Source organism: Carassius auratus, chromosome 27 (assembly GCF_003368295.1).
Source record: "Carassius auratus strain Wakin chromosome 27, ASM336829v1, whole genome shotgun sequence".
Classification (NCBI taxonomy): domain Eukaryota; kingdom Metazoa; phylum Chordata; class Actinopteri; order Cypriniformes; family Cyprinidae; genus Carassius; species Carassius auratus.
In genome coordinates, this window is record NC_039269.1 from 4,951,265 (window position 1) to 4,967,749 (window position 16,485).

General features: G+C 35.8%; 2 protein-coding genes across 3 annotated transcripts; one reads left to right on the forward strand and one right to left on the reverse strand.

Annotated features, from left to right (window-relative positions):
- Window positions 1-257: 257 nt before the first annotated feature.
- Window positions 258-9,706, reverse strand: LOC113045157 (inositol-3-phosphate synthase 1-A-like). Of its 2 annotated transcripts, none has more exons than XM_026205356.1 (11): window positions 9,570-9,706; window positions 8,925-9,048; window positions 8,592-8,753; window positions 7,278-7,407; window positions 7,005-7,198; window positions 4,520-4,669; window positions 4,225-4,440; window positions 2,550-2,714; window positions 2,062-2,175; window positions 777-994; window positions 258-627 (listed from the first exon to the last, which is right to left on the reverse strand). In XM_026205356.1, exons 2-11 carry the CDS (start codon window positions 9,036-9,038, stop codon window positions 432-434), a joined length of 1,659 nt encoding a protein of 552 aa, XP_026061141.1. In that variant the 5' UTR covers window positions 9,039-9,048; window positions 9,570-9,706; the 3' UTR covers window positions 258-431. The 2 variants fall into 2 exon arrangements, with proteins under 2 accessions (XP_026061141.1, XP_026061140.1); XM_026205355.1 differs by having other exon boundaries at window positions 8,925-9,054; window positions 9,570-9,682.
- A 3,287-nt stretch (window positions 9,707-12,993) lies between these two features.
- LOC113046241 (ankyrin repeat domain-containing protein 34B-like) lies at window positions 12,994-14,901 on the forward strand. Its single transcript, XM_026207186.1, has 2 exons — window positions 12,994-13,750; window positions 14,321-14,901. The coding sequence occupies exons 1-2, from the start codon at window positions 12,994-12,996 to the stop codon at window positions 14,746-14,748; spliced, it is 1,185 nt and encodes a 394-aa protein (XP_026062971.1). The 3' UTR covers window positions 14,749-14,901.
- Window positions 14,902-16,485: the final 1,584 nt, after the last annotated feature.

The following is a 16,485-nucleotide window of genomic DNA, read 5'->3' on the forward strand; positions in this document are numbered from 1 at the left end:
CAAAATGAATGAATGAAGCATTTACATAATATAAAGTCAGAGTTTTGTATTTTGAGAAATTGATCCAAATGAGTTTATGAGATAAAATCAGTTATCAATGTATATATATATATATATATATATATATATATATATATATATATATATAATTGATTATATTTGCTATTATTTATATTACATTCAAAAACATTATTTTTCTTACTTTTTATATATATTAATATTTATACATTTGACAAATGCAACAACAATTCTCACAATACGAGAACTAATTATTTTATTCAACAAACAAAAATGATGTTTTTCCTCAGTGCATTCATGTAAAAAATCTAGGAATGTGTAGATGAATATTCATCCACACTCACTAAACGAGAAGAAGCATGATTGCTGGACTGGACTTGAGTGCACTCAGTAGTACACATCTAGCTGGGTGTTTATGTGATCGTGTGCTGCAGCTTCTGGTGGCCGTCGGTGTGGATGTATTTGGTAGACTGAAAGCCTCTTGTGTGCTCCATCTTTCCGTTCATGTGGACGGGATGAAGGATGGGGTTTTCCTCTGAATGCAGGAAGCTCCTGGTCATCTTGTGCTCCAGCTGCATGTGATTCTGTGGAGGCAGGCCCAGACACGCTCTGCAGATCCACACACAAACACATTCAACAAACAGAGCTGACAACAAGAAAGCTGCTAATCTGCTGCAGAGAGTTACTGAACATGATGCATAATTAATAACTAAATAAACTATATCAATCAGAATATCTCCTGAGTGAAGGTGTGTGACCTCATAATGTTCTCGATGCACGCCCGCTGGCGGGAGAAGGCGTTGACCACCGGCGCCCCCTGCGGGACGAGAGGCGCTTTACACAGGAAGCTGAGCAGCGACAGGACGCTGTGGAAACCCTGGAAAACCGGATCGTCCTGAGTGCGGAAGGAGATTCTCTGACACAGCTCTGTCAGGATCACCAGGTCCAGAATAATGGGACTGGCCAGCAGAGAGTCCTGGACACAAGCATCAGACTGGGACTTAAATATAATATTCAGTATTTCAACAGCCATGCAATCAATTTTTTATTCATTGGACATGCCTTTTGATTAACATTTAATTTAACCATTAAAATAAAATCCAGGACATTTTTATTTAAACTATTTTTTTATAAAGCCCTAAAAAAATTTAACTTAATAAACATGATTTTGGTTTCATGATTTTAATTAATTATAGACATGAATTTTGATTCTTTACATTAAAACAGAATCCAGAAACAAATTAATTGTTTTGTTAAACCTCTAGTAATTCTGTTCAATTGTGTAAACTTCATGATTTCAATTAATCAGAGAAGCTTTTTGACTGCGACTATATAATTTAACTAATTATAATAAAAGAATAAAAGAAATTAAAACAGGAAAGAAAAATGAGTTTAAATAAAGCAAAATAAAATGGATTACATTATACAGAGCCCTACCTTTTTTTTTATATATAAATTATTGTTAAATTGTATGATTTAAATTAGCTACACATGCTTTTGGATTAACATTTAATTTAATCATTAAAACAAAATCCAGAAAAAATGGAATTAAAAGAACATTTATCCAGAAATTGTTTTTCTTTTTCTTTTTTTACACTGAAGGCAGAAAAATAGTTCAAAGAAAAACATTAACTTGGGGGAGGGGTTAATTAATTTCATAAAGCCCTAAAATTTTATAATATTTTTTTTTAATTAATTGTTGTTAAATGCATAGGTGTCATAATTTTATTTAATTAAAGACATGCTTTTTGATAACTAACATTAAGACAGAATCCAGAAAAATTCAAACTGGAATTAATTAAAAATACAACATTTCATAAGGGCCTAAAAATGTAATTTGTATTCAACCTTTAGTAAATTACTGTTCATTTATGTAACTTCATGATTTCGATTAATCTTTAAAGTCAATCATTGACTGCCAACATAATTTAACTATACAAAAAATCTAGAAAATTATAAAAAGTAAAAAAAAAAAAAAATTCAAACAGTAAAAAATGTAATCCATAAAAATGAAAAGGTATTTTAGGAGGAGTTTGCTCTCACCTCACAGGTGTTGTGCAGAGCGATGGTGTTCGTTCCTCCCATCATGATCTCAGACGTGTACTCATCCATCGCACGCTTGCTGTCGCCCACATAGGGCACATATTTAATAACCACCTGCGCAGAAACACACCCGGACGTTATTTATGCACTGCAGCAATCGTCAGTTTGCATTTACAAACTGCTCAAGAAAACTGCATTTATTTGATCAAAATTGTGAGATATTATTCTAAAGTAGAACAGCTGTGTTCTGTGTGAATCTGTGTTAAAGTGTAATGTATTTCTGTGATGCTCCGCTGTATTTTCAGCATCATTCCTCCAGTCTTCAGTGTCACATGATCTTCAGAAATCGTTCGGATGATTCAGTAATTAGTGTGTGTGTGTGTGTGTGTGTATGTGTGTGTGTGTGTATGTGTGTGTGTGTGTGTGTGTGTGTGTATGTGTGTGTGTGTGTGTGTGTGTGTGTGTGTGTAAAACAGCGTCAGACTCACGCAGTGGTCAGGTTTCTCTCCGGCTCGGTACAGCACAGGGTTCGACTGCACCATGTCATCCACCACGTTACTCTTGGAGACTTCTTTAGAGAGAAACTGCTGCGGAGCCGACAGATTCAGACCGTCGTTGTTGCCCAGATGATTATAACTCACTATCGAAGTCGGCTTGAAAGGAGCATTTTATTTTTTAAGTAATATGCAATATAGAATATTCCACTTAATATAAAGTACATACTTTAAATAACACCATAATAATTTATATTATTTATATTATTAGAATTTATATTATAAAATATGGAATATTTTATGTAATAAAATAACAAGAAATATTTTATATTGCAGTATACTGATGTTTTTCCAGAATATATACCTTTGGCACTTTTTATTAAAATATTGTACGAAAAATTAATTATTAAAAAAATAAAAAAATTATCAGTGAAATTATGTGCATAAGCTTAAAAATTTAATGTTTGTCAATCAAGAGGACAAAATACTTGTATATGCATGCAAAAAACAACAACAATTTGATTAAAATTGTACTGAATTAATAGTATTTAAAAGTAATGTGATAATTTACTGTAAAGAAAATTATGGTAAAATGTTACAAGCTTCCATTTTTTAACATTAGCAACAATATTAATAATTCTAAAGCATTAAAATACCCTAGTTCATGTTAATTTTAAATTTTCCTAATAAATTGTTAAAATCAAATGCTGAATCTGTTATAATTGAATGGACCTGAACTAACATGAACTAACGATGAACAGTTATATTTTTAACAAAGATGAATAAATAAACATTTAATTTAACCATGAAAACAGAATCCAGAAAAATGTAAACCGATCAAATGGAACCCAGAAAAAATTTAAATTGGAAAAGATATAATGCTTAAAAATGTAAATGTAATTTTCATTAAAAAAAATAAATAAATAATAAATTAAACAAAAATTGGGGAAAAGTATAATGGATTTCATGGAATCCTGAAATTATAATTAAAAAAAATGAATGTGTAAAAGTTGAAATGCAAAAAAACGGAATACTTATTTTTTTTTAATGTTCTTTGTTTCATAATTTTAGTCATTACATGAACTACTGGGTCTTTATTGTTAAATGTGAACTAAATTATATTTGCCTTTTTATTGCTTAAAACAACATAATAGGACGCTAAAAATTAAAACCCAGAAAAATTTGGATGGGAAAAATATGTAATGCATAAAATTCAAACGTAATTTTAATAATAATAAAAAAAAAACTTAAACAGTAATGGGGAAAAATAAAATGGTTTCATGGGATCCTGAATTTCCCCTTTAAAAATTCAAACGGGGGAAAAATGGAACGTGGAAAAGTTAAAATGCAAAAAACTGAATTAGAAAAAAATTATTGTTCGTTGTTTGCTAATTTTATGCATTTAGCAGACGCTTTTATCCAAAGCAACTTACAGTGTCTTCAGGCTAACAATCATGTGTTCCCGGGGAATCGAACCCACAACCCACAACCGCTTGTTAACGCAATGCTCTACCACTTGAGCTACAGGAACACTAATAATAACTGTAATCACTGTATCTTTATAGTTAAATGTTGCCTAAATTCTATCGGTGTTTTTAGTGCTTAAAACTAAATGACAGGACGCTTCCACACGTGTTCCTGTTTCAGGAGTGCACTGGTTCTCTCTCACCTTGATCCCGGCGCTGATCAGGAAGTCCACCAGCACAGACTTGAGTTTGGTCTGTCCAGATTTGAAGTCGTCTCCTCCGATGAAGACGCCGCGCTGGACGGCCAGATCCACGGCTCCGGGGACAAACGTGTTCTGTGGCGAGCCGTTAATGTAGGCACAGCCCTCCAGAAGACTGGCCACCGCAAACATGGTGGAGGGAGACACTTCCCCTCCCGTCTGAGACACACACCCCACCGAAACCATCAATACCAGCGATCCTGACCGGGTCTGATCCATGCATTACCACTACGCTCACCTGGATGCTGTGGAGCAGGTTCTCCGCCGTGTCGTTGACTCCAGGAATCACGTCACAGAATCGCTCGGTGTTCGCCGTCCACAGAACGATGACTTTATCCACACCGCTCTTCTCTCGGAAATCACAGATATCTCTGCGGATCTGAGCCACCTAAAACAAGACAAGAAGATTAAAAACATCCTGATTTATATATTATATATACTTCACATCTGTGTCCCTGCAGTCATCAGTAGCACAGGGATACAATACATTGTCAAAATTATACATTTCTCTTTTATGCCAAAAATCATTAGGATATTAAGATCACCATACCCAGTACATTCATTTGGACATCTGTTTTAATAGAGAGTTTAATCCTTTGCCTTCACTGCCGCTTTTCAGAGCGCCCTTCACAATGCACACTTCCTAATTCTTCCTAGTTCGGAGTATGGAGCGTGAATCATTTGAACCAGTTTGGGAGTTCGGAGCAGGATCGCGAATCATTTGAGTCAGTTCGGGAGTTCAGCTTCGCGGATTATTTGAATCAGTTCGAGAAATCGTTTGCGAATCATTTGAGTCAGTTCGGGAGTTCGGAGCGGGTTCGCGAATCATTGAGTCAGTTTGGGGATCGCAAATCATTTAAATCAATTCGGGAGTTCGGAGCGGCTTCGCGGATCATTTGAATCAATTCGAAAGTTCGTATAGGGTTCGCGAATCATTTAAATCAGTTCGGGAGTTCAAAGTGGGTTCGCGAATCATTTGAGTCAGTTTGGGGATCGCGAATCATTTGAATCAGTTCGGGAGTTCGTAGCGGGTTCGCGAATCATTTGAGTCAGTTCGGGAGTTCAAAGCGGGTTCGCGAATCATTTGAATCAATTCGAGAGTTCGGAGCGGGTTCTCGAATCATTTGACTCAGTTTGGGAGTTCAGAGCGGGTTCGCGAATCATGAGTCAGTTTGGGGATCGCAAATCATTTAAATCAATTCGGGAGTTCGTATAGGGTTCGCAAATCATTTAAATAAGTTCGGGAGTTCAAAGTGGGTTCGCGAATCATTTGAGTCAGTTTGGGGATCGCGAATCATTTGAATCAGTTCGGGAGTTCAAAGCGGGTTCGCGAATCATTTGAGTCAGTTCGGGAGTTCGGAGCAGGTTCGTGAATCATTTGAGTCAGTTTGGAAGTTTGAATGCAGTAATGCAGTAGTTCTTTCTAAGGGTATTTTTTCAAAATCCTTTTGCACATTTAATTTATGTTCAGTTGTTCTTTCTATCTCAAGCAAATCCACAAACTAATAAAAGGTTTAATTATTAAGTTTGCTTGTTGACTGCTGTATATAAAAGCCCTTCAATATAGTTGTTGTTACCTCAGGGGATGAGGCGAATCATTTGAATCAGTTCGGGAGTTCGTAGCGGGTTCGCGAATCATTTGAATCAATTCGAGAGTTCGGAGCGGGTTCTCGAATCATTTGACTCAGTTTGGGAATTCAGAGCGGGTTCGCGAATCATTTGAATCAATTCGAGAGTTCGGAGCGGGTTCTCGAATCATTTGACTCAGTTTGGGAGTTCAGAGCGGGTTCGCAAATCATGAGTCAGTTTGGGGATCGCAAATCATTTAAATAAGTTCGGGAGTTCAAAGTGGGTTCGCGAATCATTTGAGTCAGTTTGGGGATCGCGAATCATTTGAATCAGTTCGGGAGTTCAAAGCGGGTTCGTGAATCATTTGAGTCAGTTTGGAAGTTTGAATGCAGTAATGCAGTAACTCTTTCTAAGGGTATTTTTTCAAAATCCTTTTGCGCATTTTATTTATGTTCAGTTGTTCTTTCTATCTCAAGCAAATGCACAAACTAATAAAAGGTTTAATTATTAAGGTTGCCTGTTGACTGCTGTATATAAAAGCCCTTCAATATAGTTGTTGTTTCCTCAGGGGATGAGGGGAATCATCAAAAAAAAAAAAAAAAAAAACAGAAAATATTTTTTTTTTGGCTATAATAGAGTACCGGCACCTCTTTTGGGCCACTTAAAGCACTGACCATACCGTAAATATATCAAAACTTAATTTTTGATTAGTAATTTGCATTGCTTAGAACTTTATTTGAACAACTATATGTATGTACAATAATACCTATAAAAAAATTCAACAACTTATCAATGCAATGAGATGCTTAAGCTTCACAATCTGATGTTCATCAATCAAAAGGTCAAACTAAATAGTTTATGAGTGCAGAACCTTTTAATGTTAATTTGATGATAATTTGTCTTAACATTTGTAATAGAGATAGAAGGTTCCATTAACATGAACAAACAATGAAAAATAATTTAATTAAATATATTTTAGTAATTTAGTTAAACTGTCCATGCAAAGTACTTTCAAATGTTGTGTGCATGTATGCAAGTATCCAAAAAGGAAGAAAATGCAATGCAACTTCATGATTCAGGCTGAAAAAAATTAAAATTTTAATGAAAACAAATAAATTGGCATTGCATTGTAAATCTTAATACACAGTGCTCACCTGCTCTGCTTTGCTTCCTCTGATGAGGTTGTCCGCCCGTTGCTCCTGGTTAGCTGCAATGAATTCTGGGATGTAGACGGAGGGTCTGGGTTTGAGCTGGCTCATGTGTGGGCGGAGCTTCTCCTGCAGACTCCAGTCCAGAACCTGAGCGCGCTCCATGGCTCTGCCGAGGTCCAGAGACGAGATATCCCAGCCTGCGCAGACATCACAGCTTCAGTCATTACTGCACAGCCACTAACAGAGCGTCAGATCCATGAGAGATGATGCTTTTACCATCAAACACGATGTCATTGGGATGCACCATCGGCAGCAGATCTCTGAAGGGAACGAAGACCTCTCCATCCGGACCGGATCCCAGACACACCGTAGACGACTGGAGCAAAGAGCCGTAGTAATTGGCTTTCTGAAAGAAGATGATGCAAACATTCTCAGAACGTTCTGGCAAGGTTCTTTGGACGTTAATAGTAACATTCATTCAATGTTTTCTGGTCTTTGTCCATTTTTTTCAAATGTTAACACTATACATTGTTATGTTGTTTTTTAAACATTTTAGATGGATGTTTCATGTTTTTTTTTTTTTTTAATGTTACTATGTTTCAGAACGTTCAAAAGTAACACTCCCATGATGTTTGCAAAGTGATACAATGGAATGTTTTATTAATGTGTGTATGTTAAACAAGGATATAAGACAGTTTTAAGACCAAAAACAAACGTTTTTAAATAAAAAAACATTCAAAAATAGCTTTTGATAACATTAGCAAAACGTTCTGGGAAAAAAATTCTTTTGCTGGGTTATTTCAATGGGCCTCACTTATAATGCACAGGTCTAAAAGAATGGATGGGCTGAAATCATATATATTAAAATGATAAAAATTATGTTTTTCGTTGGAAAAATATGCTAAATAAAAACTAAATAAATAAAATATACTCATGCATAACCATGTAAAATAAATTAGCTTAGAACCTTTTTTGTGCATTTACAAATATTAAACAATACATTTACATTTATATAATAGAAAATTAATATTACATAATAATATAGACATTTTTACATTTTCTTTTATAAAAACATAACAATAAATATGTATAATCGTATTTTTTAGATTATTTTATATGCATTTAGTGTTTTATTATTAATATGTATTATTGGTAGTAGCTATTTAGAAAATTGTATGCTTAATTCTAAGACTGTATTATTGTTTTGTACTGTATTTAGTCACTACGTCTAATTTAATTAGTCTGATGTTTTTATGCATTTAAAATATGTGTATGTAGGTTTATTTTATTGCATTACATTGTGTTTTACTGCAAGGTTTTTTGTTATTAATATCTATATTATTTATAAATGTTGATGTTTGATTTTAAGGACATTTACACTGTATTTTGTGTTCCTGTGTCTCAGTGGTAGAACATTGCATTAGCAGCGCAAAAGGTTGTGGGTTCAATTCCCAGGGAACACACAGACAGATAAAAATAATGCATAGCCTGAAAGCCACTTTAGAAAGTGTCTGCTATATGCATAAATGTGAATTTAGGTCACTATGCAATGAGCTTACAAAACATTGACACACTTTTCAAAAGCTGTACCTTCAGACCCGTCTTGGTTCTCCAGGTCAGACCCAGTTTATTGGCCAGAACCGCAGCTGTGACCGTGGTCCCGTTATTCCCACCCCATCCCACCAGCATCACACCCAGCCTGGGTACCTTCCTCTCGGTGCGGAAGGTGAACTCTGTGCTGGACGGCGTCACCTTATTAACATAAAACATGCTAAACACTTGTTTACCAGTACAGTTGCATCATACTCAACTACACAGAGGAGGAAGAAAACGCAATGCAACTTTCTGATTCAGACTCTGAAATAAAAAGTTTCAGCAATGCACAAAGCAGAAATGCATGAGTGTAAAGGTTGAGAGACTCACAGTGAACGCGTCTCCATCTCTGCGCACAGAGGCAGTGTGGTAACAGTACCGCGACTCGATGTGTTTCTCAGTGTATTTCACATCTGCACTGTTGATGCGAACTTTCTCAGGCATGATGATCAACCTGCAACTATGGGAGAGACGATGCTAACTAATTCAAGAAACATTTGTGACCCTAAAACCAGTCATCAGTGTCACAGGTATATTGGTAGCAATAGACAACAATACATTGCATGAGTCACAATTAGACATTAAAGATATTAAATAAAGATCATGTTCCATGAAGATATTTTGTACATTTCCTGTCGTAAATATATCAAAACTTAATTTGTGTTCAGTAATATGCATTGCTAACAACTTCATTTGAACAACTTTTAAGATGATTTTCTTAATATTTCGATTTTTTTTTTTTGTCCTCCCAACATACCACACATCAATAGAAATATTATTTATTCAGCTTTTAGGTGCATGCATACATTTCAATTTCTTAAAATTGTCCCTTATGACTGGTTTTGTGATCCAGGGTCACATTTGTGCAATATGCATTAATGAAATACAGCCTATTGCATTTAAAATATTATTAAATAAAAGCCTACTATAAGACAATAGGTAGACTACAACAAAATATAAATGCACCAGACATACCATTAACGATATTCTCCGAGCCGAGGGAAATGATAAGGGTTTCAAGAGTAAGACTTTGAATTAAAAGACTGAGAGTTATCTCAAACGTAAAGCACCTCCTCCCGCGGTTTCGGTTCCGTCTGCCGGTGCGTCGCGCGCGCTCTCGCTTTTATCCGCTGGAGGCGGTGTTTCCGACGCATTCTCGATTTTTCCACTCGTGCAACCAGAACGTGAGGATGGATGCTTCTGGACTCCGGAAGACAAAAGCTGAGCGACTCCGTGCGTGCAGTGAACCGATATCAGAGAACAATCTGAACTCTACTGTAGATGCACGGACAGGATGAAACCAAATACATTTCATTTAATGCTGCACAGATGCAACAAGAAATCCAGTTTCTTAATCAGAACGCTTTGTGTAAGTTTAACCCCTTCACATTTAAAAAATAAATATTTGAATTCAATATTTTTTACTAATGTTTAATATCTTTTACATTAATAATTAATAATGAAAAAGTAAACAATTTATTTAGAACAAACATTAATTTCTCAGCAGAATTTGAAATACTTGAATTTTGATATTAGGCTATTCTTATAATATTAAACATTTAATAGTATTTAATGCATTTATGTATTTTATTTTATTTATTGCATAGTAGAAAATACAAGCAGATATTAATTATGAGAGGACATATCCTAATATCCTAAGCAAGTCTGAGGAAAACATTAAAACAGTAAATTCTCAGCAACATTTCTTTGTATAGGGCAGAGTTTGCAAATAAATAAATACATTCATTTCCAAACAGCATTTGTAATCCAATGGCAGAATTCCAGTGCATTGTTTCTCATGTCTTTATCACATGATATCTGGCCGTCCAGCCCTAGACAGGAATCGTGTGAAGGATCAGGCATGTAAACACATTTCAACACAGCTACGAGAAATGTTGTGACTTCGAGACAGTGTTAGTGAAGGACTGTCAGACGCTTCTAGAAACTCAAGCAGTGGAAAAATACTGACAGTGTTGAGAAAGTCCCTTCCACTTCCACTCATATGATGAACTGCTTTTGTTTCTGTAATCATATGTTAACAGTACTGTGTTATTAAAGATGCATGCAGAGCGAGAGTTAGAGCTCAAGACATGCACTATATTACCTCATGTACATGCATATACTTTTTGTGCATAAGTTGTGACAAAATGATCCGAATCACAAATGTCTTTAAAAATAAAATCTAGTTTTTAGCAATTATAGACTAGAATCTTTTACTTTGCATCAGCAACTGATTCAGCAAACAAATCCAGACGTTCATTCAATAAACAGTGAAAATGTGGAGGTGAAAATGTACCAATTTGCAATGTTTTGTGATGTTTTTATCAGACTCTCATTCTGACGGCACCCATCCACTGCAGAGCATCCATTGATGAGACACTGATGCAATGCTACATTTCTACAAACCTGATGAAGAAACAAACTCATCCTATGTTTGGATGGTAGAGTAATTCTACATTTTTGGCTGAACTATTCCCTTAAATTATTTGAAAATGTCTATGACCGCTGACCAATAAAGAACGGTACTCTTGAGTGTGAGTGACTGAAGTTCAGTCTGATATGTGTGTTCATCCACACACACACACACACACACACACACACACACACACTCATCTGTTCGCTGGGTTTCTCTCTTCACTTCAGCAGCGGCTCCAGATCAAGGTGAAGCTCGTTTCGGAGGATCGTCTCAGCCAAATCTGCAGGTACATTACATTATAATTAATTTAATAAACTATTACATATAAAATATCTTTACTTTAAAAATTAAACATTGCATATTATAGTAAGTACATGCATTTATGGACACACAATGTGCTAAAAAGTAGCAACGATTCTCAAGGACAGTAAAGATTTAAACTAATGTGCAACGTGGATGAGAATGTGTACAAACTATATATTTGCATGTTGTGCGTGTTCAATCAAACTAACAAAGATACTGAAGATTGGAAGTGACCATATACTCAAATCTGTCCGTTCAGGGGCGTCAGAAGCCACTTTCAAGCTCTGTCCTGTTTTAAAATAGAGCGCACACCTATAGAGATGAAGGCATTTCAAAGCTGCGGTCGGATGCTTTTGTTGTGCAGCCCTTCAACATTTCAGCCAGAGATCATTTAACCCTTTCAACACTGATGCTTTCATACGTGTTTCCATTTGTGTCTGATGAGCAGAAAAATGTTTCATATGCGCTGGGATAATAAAAAATATAGTCAAATTAAACATTATGTTTACAACGTAAGCAAATTAAAATATATGGAAGGCCATTTCCACCAGATAAGATTTTTGTTTTTGTTGTTGTAGTTTTTTTGCCGTAGTAAAAAAAAAACGTCTAAATGATGATATATTCAAGTATGAGATAAAAAGAAAATCATTGCATATTAAGTCATAAATATTACAAGAAATCAAATGTCAACATTTAGTCATAATTTGTCCAAATAAAGTCCTAAGTGACTTAGTAAGTCATTTATATATCAATTATGAGATAAAAGTTTGAAATGATTACATATCACATAAGTTTTACTTTCTTATAATTATGAATTTATCATATTATATAATGTATTTTTATTTCAATTTTTTTTTTACAATTGACATCCTCATTTATTCATATTTTTGTCAATTATGACTTATTTTCGACATTTCACTCTAATCATTTTCACTTTTATGTGATAAGTATTACAATGTGTCATAAGCTTGACCTTTGATTTTTTACTCTAATATTTACTTTTTACTCTCATGATCTCAAATCAGAGATGTAAATTCAGAAAAAAAGGTCAGAATTACGGCAAAATTGCAATTATCTCAATTTCAACTTTATAAATCTCATAATACGGACTTTATACTCACTTCTTATGTCAGTTATACAATTTTTGTCAGAATTTTGACTTTTTAATATACATTTTTATTTATCTCAAAGATCTGACTTCGAGTCACAATTTAGACATTGTTCCTCAAAATTTTTTTTTAAGTTTTATGTCAATTATGACATTGTTATCTCATTTTTGACATAATTTTGATATTTTCTCATAATCACGATTTAGCTTTTTACTCTAATTTACGATTTACATACTTTTTGTCAGTTATATAAAATGTTACATTTTTTGACGTTTTGTCATAATATCTACTTTTTTTTAATCAAAATTACTTTAATCTAATAATTCTGACTTGATCGTCCTCATATTATTCACCTGTCTCAAATATTAAATTATGAGATTCAGTTTCCCCCTTTGAACTCTATAAATATCATATTTTGACTTTATCTCATAATTAAAACTTTTTTCCCCCTTTTTTCAGTTAATGTTTTTTTTAATCCTATGACATTTGATGTTTTACATCATAATACATCACCTCTCATAATTGAAATGTTTTATGTCTTAATCTAAGCTGAAGTTGAGCTGACCCGGTCATGATAGAGTCACCTGATTCCCCGGCGGATGGCAGTCCGCTCATCAGCGCCGCTCGGCTGGGAAAACTGCGCTTGGTTCGTCTCCTGGTGGAGGGAGGAGCGCAGGTCAACGAGAGGAACCAGCGAGGAGAGACGCCTCTGCTGGCCGCCTGCCGAGCTCTGCGGGGCGATCAGTCCGAATCCAGCATGCTCAGACTCATCCAGTATCTCCTTCACCACCAGGCCGACCCCAGTGTCCAGGACACGACGGGCCGCACGGCTCTGATGTACGCCTGTATGGAGCGGGCCGGGCCGGGTGTGGCGTCGGCTCTGACCGCGGCGGGCGCAGATCCCAGCACCGAGGACTACGCCGGAGGCTCGGCGCTCGTTTACGCCATCAACGCCCACGATCAGGACACACTCACAGTGCTGCTGGACGCCTGCAAAGCCCAGGGACGAGACATCATCATTATATCCACCGATCTGAGCTGCGACCCGCATGTCCCTCCGTCGCCCGACAGCTCGCCCGTCTCCTGCATGTCGCCCTCGGACATCGAGCTCAAGACCAGCTCTCCCAACTCTGAGGGCGAGAACATTTTTAACTTTCGAGGAGGCGGTGAGGTTTCTCCCGAACTTTCGAGGAGCGAGACTCGCGGTCGGCAGCGTTTGCGCTCGGAGCCGTGGCTGGGCGTCGAAAACCTGGGCAATCTCAGCCAGCGCTGCGAGAAAAACACAGAAGAGGAGGAGAACCGAGAGCACGGGCGTTATCTTCCCACCGGTGAGTTACACAAATAGATTTCTTCTTTGGGTCACATCAAGTGTACTTGACTAAATGCATTTTTAAAATACAAAGATAGCCCTCGGTTTCACAGACTAAACTCCAAAATGCATATTTGAGTCATCTCAACTAAAAAATATCTTGCTCTGACATTTCTTGAAATATGTCAGTGACATCTGTAGCATTTCCTTCTAAAGCATTTTTATAAAAGCTGCTTAAATGTCTTAATTTGTGTTCCTGTAGCTCAAGTGGTAGAGCATTGTGTTATCAAGCGCAAGGTTGTGGGTTCGAGTCCCCGGGAACACATGATAGGTAAAAATTGATAGCCTGAATGCACAGCAAGTCGCTTTGGATAAAAGCATCTTCTTAATGCATGAATTTAAATTTTAAAGTGAAATTTAATGTTAATTGAACTACGACCTAATCCTGGTTTAAAATAAGCCCTGTCTGTGAAACCGGGCAAGAATGTTAAAAGTGTGCACTTTTTTTAACCTGGGAGGCTATTGCTCACAAAGTGGCATTCGGTACTGAGTTTGTTCCACGTTAACCCTTCCCGTTTCCTAAAAACAGATTTGAAGTTTAAATCGGAATCAGAGCAGCTCCAGAGCAGAAGAAACACGCTTCCAGATCTTCTTCAGCCGCCGGTCCTTAAACTCACTCCGTCCAGATCCGACACTCACTTGCACCGGGATCCGTGCGCTCCGAGGTTCCCATCCATCCACAGGAGCAGTTCTCTGCTGCTGGCTCCTCCTGACGCGCTTCACGAGCTCCACACGGCGAACAGAAAGAAGACGAGAGCTCACGGTGGATTCTTGCCTCCTCTTCCTGGTGTTTCTGTGAGGAGCGTGTGCAGAGATCCGACCCCAGCCCCGGCTCCTGTCCGACGGGAAGCTCACGGTACGAGGAAGGAAAGCTCGGAGATGCTCTCCTGTTGTGAAATGTCTTCTAATAAAACCGAAACTATTACATTATACCAGTCAAAGGTTTTCGAACAGTAAGATGTTTGTATGGTTTTAAAGAAGTCTCTTCTGTTCACCAAGCCAGCATTTATTTATTTGTACAACAAAACAGTAAAATTGTAAATATTTTTGCTTTTTAAAATAACTATTTTCTGTTTAATTTAATTTTAAAATGTAATTTTTGTCCCCGTTTTCAAAGCTACATTTTTAGCATCATTACTCCAGTCACATGATCCTTCAGAAATCATTCTAATATTCTGATTAAGAAACATTTATTATAATTATTATTGTTATCATGTTGAAAAAAAGCAGAGTAGATTTTTTTCAGGTTTCTTGAATAGAAGTTGAATAGAAGAAGATGAATAGAAGCATTTATCTGAAATATAAATACTTTGGAACATTATAAATGTCTTTATCATCAATTTTGCTCAATTTACAGCATCCTTTCTAAAAAGTATTATGTTTTATGTATGCGTATTATCTTCAACTTCTCAGCTTCTGGTCATAAAAATAAAGAAATGGGACAATTAAATCAACTAAACCTGTAAAACACTGTGTTAGGAAGATAAATACATGGGTAAAAATACATGGGTTTTTAGACAAGACAATTAAGTTACTTAAAACTGTAAAATACTGATTTAATGCTGGTTGATTATTATTACTTGTTTTATTGCTGGTGGGATGTTATTAATAAAAACATCAGATCTTTGTGTTTAACTTCTCAGCTTTTGTTCATAAAGCCACCAAACAACTTGGACAATTACAGAACCTGATTAAGTCTGTATCAAGAAGAAAAATGAATTAAAGTATAATATTATTTAAAATAATTGGTTTTATTACTGGATGGTTGTTGTTTAAAAAAGGCTTGTTGCGGCTTGTAAACACTCAAGACCTTCGGAAACACAATTTAAAGGGTTAATTCATCTAAACATTAAGATTAGGCTGTTTTATTCACCCCGGGTGTAAAGATGAATCCAGTCTGAGTTACAGGTGCATCTCAATAAATTAGAAAAGTTTTGGAAAAGTTCATTTATTTCAGTAATTCAAGTCAAATTGTGAAACTCTTGTATTAAATAAATTCAATGCACACAGACTGAAGTAGTTTAAGTCTTTGGTTCTTTTAATTGTGATGATTTTGGCTCACATTTAACAAAAACCCAAGTGTTTAGTGAACTGTTTGGCTTCTGGGAAGTATGTTCATTTACTGTTCATGTACTCAATACTTGGGAGGGGCTTCTTTTGCTTTAATTACTGCCTCAATTCGTATTATTTTATTTGATTTATTTAAATTATTTCCCCTAATTGAAAATTACAGCACTCCCTCCCAATGATCCATTAAGACACTAGAGGACTTTAACCATCGTATCCATCAGAAAGTCATGGATTTTTATTGTAAATAGCAAAATGGTGCACCCATATTAAATAATCCACACAAACAAAAAATACAGCGTAGCACAGGTTTTACAGGTTATAAAAAATTAAAAAATGTAGTGCTGTCAAACGATTAATTGCGATTAATCGCAAACTAAAATAAGTTTGTTAACATAATATATGTGTGTTAACGGTGTGTGTGTGTGTGTGTATATACATATATATATATATATACACACACACACACATATGCAGGTGTGTTACTCACTCACTCACTCACTTTAAGAAAAAGTTTGTTTATATATTAAATATAAACAATACATTTTAGATGTAAAATGTAAAAATATATTTAAAATATATGCTGTATGTGTTTTATATATACATATAATAAATATACACAACACA

Coding starts and splice junctions, on each gene's coding strand:
- LOC113045157 (XM_026205356.1), bottom strand. CDS start 9,038: ATGCCTGAGAAAGTTCGCATCAACAGTGCAGATGTGAAATACACTGAG. Junction 995..2,061: donor CTCTGCACAACACCTGTGAG/GTGAGAGCAAAC, acceptor GCTTGTGTCCAG/GACTCTCTGCTGGCCAGTCC. Junction 628..776: donor TGCATCGAGAACATTATGAG/GTCACACACCTT, acceptor GTGGATCTGCAG/AGCGTGTCTGGGCCTGCCTC.
- LOC113046241 (XM_026207186.1), top strand. CDS start 12,994: ATGATAGAGTCACCTGATTCCCCGGCGGATGGCAGTCCGCTCATCAGC. Junction 13,751..14,320: donor CGGGCGTTATCTTCCCACCG/GTGAGTTACACA, acceptor TCCTAAAAACAG/ATTTGAAGTTTAAATCGGAA.